This window comes from Gordionus sp. m RMFG-2023, chromosome 5 (genome assembly GCF_954871325.1).
Source record: "Gordionus sp. m RMFG-2023 chromosome 5, tfGorSpeb1-WG-v2, whole genome shotgun sequence".
NCBI lineage: Eukaryota > Metazoa > Nematomorpha > Gordioida > Chordodea > Parachordodidae > Gordionus > Gordionus sp. m RMFG-2023.
This window is the reverse complement of record NC_088779.1, coordinates 11,245,089-11,252,300: the sequence shown is the minus strand read 5'-3', so window position 1 is coordinate 11,252,300 and position 7,212 is coordinate 11,245,089. Positions and strand designations below refer to the sequence as shown.

General features: G+C 27.0%; 1 protein-coding gene across 1 annotated transcript; it reads left to right on the top strand.

Annotated features, from left to right (window-relative positions):
• The first annotated feature begins 37 nt into the window (after window positions 1-37).
• Window positions 38-7,212, top strand: LOC135930057 (uncharacterized). The gene is made up of 3 exons (XM_065466839.1): window positions 38-610; window positions 6,708-6,883; window positions 6,992-7,212. The coding sequence occupies exons 1-3, from the start codon at window positions 46-48 to the stop codon at window positions 7,118-7,120; spliced, it is 870 nt and encodes a 289-aa protein (XP_065322911.1). The 5' UTR covers window positions 38-45; the 3' UTR covers window positions 7,121-7,212.

Here is a 7,212-nt window from a genome sequence, read left to right as displayed (position 1 = left end):
TTATTACATAATCAAAATTTTCCAAAATTAAATCCTATCAACAATATGAACCTAAGAGATCCTTATCCTTTATCATCTGATTTTCAAATAGAGTTGTCGGAAAAACAGTCGCCCCCAACAGTGTTATTATCGCCTCCCGAAACTCATAATAATGAATATGTTAAATCTCCTTTTAATCTTGGTATTTCGTATAATAGATTCAGTTCTTATCCACCAAGGATCTCTAATGCCTATCCTAACACAAGATATCGTTACAGTGCTCCAAATCCTTCACCTAATTCTGTCCAAACTGATTTTTATAGTACATCGCATTCGCAATATTTGCCACCATTTCCATCAGATAACTCTTTAAATTTATTATCTCAAACGCAAAATATTCAAAGTCTAAAAAATGTAGAACCCAGCAATATTATAGATATAAGAAGCAATTCGATAGTTAATACCGATAATAAAAATAGGCAATCTTATGGTAACAAGAAATTAGATTCGGATCCCATTATAAAATCAGAATCGGTTTATCATAAATCTAATGGACACGACAGCCAAAAAGAACAAAATGTTCAGGAGAAATTCGATATCAAAAACTCTCAAACAAAAGTCAGAGTTAAAAGTATAATAATTAATAATCATTATATTATAGTAATTTACCGTTAGTTAACAACTATTAATTATTTTTTAGATTTCAATTCAAAAATATAAATTTACATTATAAAATTCAAAAACTTCAGTCTTTAATTTTTAGCATTTATAATAACTTCCATGTTTTTATACTTGACTTTAAAAAAAAGTTATGTATAAAATAACATTCAATAAAACATTACTTTAAGCTAGGTCAATAGGTCTATAAAGCATTGGTGAAAAAAAATATATTGAATGTTTTAATACATACAATCGATTGTGTCATTGTTTTTATTATAAATTACTTTAAAATATCTATCCTTTCATTAAATATTATGTGCAACTTTTAATCAGGTTAGCTTAAGGTTAAAGATTAACATATTTATTCGTAATATTATTATTTCATTTATTATTATTAGCAATTAGCAATGATATTATTAATTATATTTTAGATCATCTTTTATCGTTGTTTCTATTTTTATTCACTATTTTCTATATAAAATCTAGTAATATGGAGTTAATATAATCTGATAAATTAATTTATATAAATTTAATTTTAATATAACATATAAATTTATAAATGCAAGCTAATATTTTAAGATGGTAAAATAAAATAATCCGCTTATAAGTTTGCCGCCCCAGCATAATTTGGGTTCCTGATATTTTATCATGGACAATTTTTTGCGATTTAACGTTTCCCCATTTTAATGTTTTAGAGGTCGTCATAGATGATTAAAAAACTACAATGGTAAATGATAGAAGTAAATTTAAAATTACATTTTCTATGCTCAGTATTTAATTATTGATGTTAAATTCATCAAAATCAGCTGTTAAAAAGTAACTAGAGTTAAAAATTGAGTATAGAAAATGTAATTTAGGATGGTCTTTTATTTCATCATAAGTGCTAAAGGGTTTTTACATACCATATGGTATTAAAATTGAGGGTAGGACCATTAGAGTTATTTCATGAAATTTTTTAATCATAATTCAGCTAAGATGATCAGAACCTATCAATGCTGAATTTTTTTCTCTCAACTAGTCTTAGAAATACTAAATTCTCCTTATTATATTTCCGCCATTTTTCATTGATCTCTCTTCTATTGCCAATTCCAGGACGCTAATAGGACTGTCAGATTTTCAGGTTTCTAAACTACCTTAATTAACTCTTTTCCAATTCCAGTTAATAACTATTTTATATATTTTCTCGTTCCTATTGTGAATTTTCCTAGATCTTCCAATAATTCATCTAAGTGTTGGAATTTCTGCTACCTACACTCAATATTTTCTCTTTCTTGTTAGTCAGCGAAATGTCTGACAAACAGGGAAAAGTCGACATCTCACCATCCTTTTCAAACCTTATATTTTCAATTTTAGCGACATTTGCTACCAAGCAAATATGGCTCTCAAATCAGCCTCAAGTCTTCAATATGATATCTAATTTAAATATTTATACCTTCTACCCAACCAGTTTCTAATCTTCTACTCTTAAACAGTCTTATCGTTCTTCCTTCCGGATTTAAATATGTTAACTATTTTATTCTACTAATTTTGACCATGACCACATATCTATTCCATTAATTTCTCGCATGCTTCTACTTCTGACTTTATCCCTTTCACAAAAAATGATATAACTGATATAAACTTAATTTGTACCTCATAGCGCTCAACCCCAACAAATCGGTTATCAAATTTAGAAATGCCAAAAACAAAATGTTACACAGTACCGTCTCATTCCCATTATGTAAACCTATTTCACCCCAAAAAATTTGTTCATCACAGATTTTAAGCTAACTATTATTTTATTAAAATCATACATATCCTTTATTATCCCATACTTCTATTATACCCCCTTTTCCCTCAATTCTTGAAATCCTGTCAGAAGCGATCGCAAAATCGACCACCGCCTATTACCAGGTTCCTTTTTTGTTTCACCTGGAACTTTCATATAGACGTTCCATCATCACATGTGTTTCAATCCTTCCCCTCTTTAAGTTTGTACTGACTCTATCTCGTAAGTTTCTTCCAATAATTGTTATATATCTTTGTCATATGGTATAATAAGTTCCTTCCTCTTTACTTATTAAATCATTCCCTTATCTCATTTTTCATTTAAAATTGGGTTCCATAATATTCCTCCAGTCCACTTTGGAAAATAACCCTCTTGAACTTTTCCCCCAAACGCCTAATTAAATTGTACCGTATATTATTATCTTCAGATATAACCAAAAACATTTTAAGGGTTATGGTTATTAATTATTATAACTTGTTTAACCAGGTGTTCTATAATACACAGCTTCTTTTAAAAGTATGACGGAAAATATGAATAAAATTCTTTTCGAATATAGTAAATCGTTAAAGAAAAGTATTTATATATCGAATCAAATTTACAACAGATCTATATACAAGAGTGTGCTGCCAGGTCAGAATGTCATTGCCACCTATGTGATCAATATCTCGTAAACTCGTAAGGCATAAAATATTTTTTTGCCTACCATCTATCTTTATTTTTTATGTTCACATTTAGGCCTGGATCTGTATTATTTTGATATCTGATGATAATTATATATTATCATAATACTAACCCCCCCCCTCTCCCCCATATTTTCCTCCCATGACCAACTATCATGGTACATTAAAGTCTCGTAGTTATTACATTTTTACACTTCTCTTTAGAATTTATTTTGTTACATTTTTGGTTCCAGACCCCTCGTAGTGCAGCCACTCTGGGTCAATGCATTTAAACATGGATTATAATTTATTTAATAGTTCATTATTTTATAATTTTTTGAGGGCAAATTAAGTGGAGGGTAAAAAGCCACCGAATATGTTTAGTCCAATTCTGCCAAAAATTTTAGCAAAGCTCTTATTGTTCTGATTTTTATTTTATCAACATAACTTTATTTTCATTTTTTATAAATTATTCCTATTTTTCCTTATGAAATCAATTTCTTTTTTTTTTAGAAAATTAGTGTTTTATTCACCAAATAAATACATTCGATAAATATACTTATATATGTTAATCATGCTTATATTCTTGTGAAACTATTGGTTCCCAAAAAAATCATCAGTGCCTATTTTTTATATATTGTAAACATTTATTCCTGAGATTTATTTCGTGGTTTTTTTCTAGGATCCTTACTATGTTCAGCTAGCTTGAGAATTGATTTGTACCATAATTAGGAGAACTAACTCTGCTGTTTTCAAAATGGGAGAGGGTGATAGAAAACCTTCAAATAGGGCTTCAGTGTCATTTCTATAGAGGTTTTCGTTAACTTTATTTTAATCTATTTGGTCAATGATCGTATAGATAATACTATTTCTATTTTTGAATAAAATTGCTTAAATTATAAATTGTTATGAATATTTATTTGATGAGGGGTGCCAATATTTTTTACAAGAGAAGGGAGGGGGTTACGTTATTGTGCCGTGACTGTCTAGAATTGGATATAATGGATATAATAATTGAATCAAGAAAGAAAGTAATTAATTTTACAGGGTTTATTGAATAAATCACACTTTAATTTAATAAATGGCTTGTAATCATTTTTTTAAATTTAAACGGTTGCTGCAAAATATTGATTGTATAATGATTTATTACTATTAAATTTAAATAATACATTTTCAAGTTTTTCTGTTTTTGCTTAATTTTTTTTTTAGATCGTATGTTAAGTTTCCCGCGTTTTTTAAATTTTATAATTATCAATAAAATTTAACGTTATTCACATATATAGACATTTTTGTAACTAATATTAATACTGATTATAGTAATATCAATGTTCATAATTTTTAGAATGACACTTCTCAATCAGAATCTCAGGTGTCTGCCACAGAAATTAACATAAAAATTTGAAATATTACATAATCAGAACTAAGAAGTCTAAATAAACTTATAGAAGAAATTCAAAATTTATTTTAAGATTTTAATAAAGTTCATTATTTCACAAGCGAAATCAAATATTCAATATTTTTAAATTAAAATGCATCTTTATTTCATATCAGTGAAATTCTTTTATTTTGTAAAATATATTTTTAGTTGTTAAAACTTACCTATCTATTATTACTACTATTAAATCCCCATTAGATTTGACTAGGGCAATCGAAAATCATTTTATTAAAATGTCTCTAAAATTTAGAAACATTGACTAGAATGAAATAACTCAAACGGTTGTTTATCAACCTCTACCTAATGTACAATAATTTTTTTTCAATATTAATTTATCTTTTATTATTTAAATTTTGTGGCCGTAAAAAGGTGGGGTAAGTATGAAATAACCTGGGCATGTTGACTTAGTATCCTTTCCTATAACATAACACCATGTTATTTGAACCAGAAATATCAAAAAATAGATAGCGGGCAAAAATCGAGACATAATTTTTCCTACATGCCCTCCAATGTGCTTTTACTATTCATTTATTATAGAAGAATATTAATAATATTACTATGTTCTATCATAGTAAAAACTATACCTTGTGTGATAGAGGGAGGCTTATTTTTGATATATAATCTAAGCATCTCAGTTTTATCCTGAAAAATCTATACATAAAATATAAATAGAAATGCATTACAATTTAAAATTTTGAAATAAAATATTATGACGTGCCTCTGGCTCCAATCAGCCTGGGTCTCCCCTACCAAATAAAAATTTTAATTTTTTTTCTGTAAACAATGTTTAAAAAAGCATAAGAAAAAAATGCGTAACCAAAATTTTTCCAGGAGATGGGGGGAAGGGGGGGGGGATTTGGGTTGTTTTTTTCATAAATCTAAATGAGGGGTCTACATTTTTAGAAAAATAATTTAGGTTTCATACTTATTTTTAATTAAAACTTATTTTTGAAAATTTTCAATTATAGTCATTATTTTATAAATATAACTTCTCTCTTTAAATTTATTGTGTATAATAACATATTAGAATTATCAGATTAATTTTATACAAAAAATCCGTGAAAAGATTTTTATTTTGAAACTTGAATATGATTATATGTTCATTTAAATAAAATTTTGCAAAATAATTAAGTATTCTGATTTAAGGTGGCTAATTCATATTTCTTTATATAAAATAAGTTCTAAAAAAATATAAATATTTAAAATGTCATAGTAAACTTATAGTATAATAACATACTTTTTACCTTTTCATTAATTAATTTAAAGTCTTTGAAAATAATAGCACAACTACAAGGGAGGGGGATTTCAATTATCTTCTAATAGTTTTTTAAGATCATTTCAAGTGAGTAATTTTTTGACCAGTAAACATCTGTGACCATATACCCTGTGTTGACTGGCCTATTTTAATATAGCATTATTCATAAACTTAATCGAACCGGAAAACCGAACCTAAACCCGGAACGATATTTGTCTTCGTTCTGATCATGGCTTAAATTAATCATGTTTATTATATGTAAATCTTTATTAATATTGAAAATATACAAATATTTCACATATTATATATAAAACAAGAGTAAAATTTTATATTATGATTATTATGACCACTTAATCAATAGCCACTTATTATTAAATGGTCCGGGTTTTAGTTAACAAGCTCGACCACTTATTGTTAAACTTTCGGTTTATTTTTTAATATACTTATCCGCCCACCCATTTATTTAAAAAAAACTTATCTAACCCACCTGCCCAATGTTTTAAAATTATTTTATAGCTGCCTTGAGTCTTTATTTGTTTAATTTGATGTATTTCAGTTAAATTTATAAAATATGCAATATTATGAAAAAAAAATGATTTTTAATAAATAGAAGTGGCTCATTTCTTTTGGAAAATGTTTTAAAATTCACCCACCCATCTCCCGCCCATTGCTTTATAAATATTTTTTAACCCGCTTATCAATCTAATGAATAAACATTAGGGTTTGGTAAAATTTTCATCTAATAATCCAATAGATAAGAAGTTAGAATAGGTGGCCAGTCAACCACTTTGGCCATTTATTCCTATCTCCTCTATGCAATTTTTATTGGCTGATTTTAAAATAATTGAATAATAATTTAATTATACACCTGAGTCTGAAACTATAAAAAAAAAATTTTAATTTATAATTCAAAAAATTTATTTATATTTTGTAATTTTGTTTCATTCATAGGTTTACAAGCTAACTGCAACCAAGACAATTTTGATATATGGCTGATATTTACTGGGGGTCTCTTTAGTGGGAAAGTTCATTTAGATGATCCTAATTGCACCGAGAGAATCAATCAGCAACAAGAAGTCAAAATATCGTTTCCTATCCATTATTGTGGAACAGCTGGTTTTAGAAATGTAAAAATAACATATATTATATACATACATATATATTTAAATCAATAAAACATTTATCTAATACATTTTAAATATATTATCTTTAAAATTAAATAAATACATTTATAGGCACTAAACCCAAAGAGAATGAAAGTCGTCAGTAATATACATTTGCAATATGACGAGGGGACAAAGGCTACCTATATTGTAAATTGTCAGTTCTTCAATTCAAACGTCACATCAATCCCGAAAACCTAAATATTATATATACAACTATATTGTTTTTTAGAATAGACCTATCTTTCATTCATTCGCTAAATCTGTAATGCGAATACTGCCAATTCTTAATA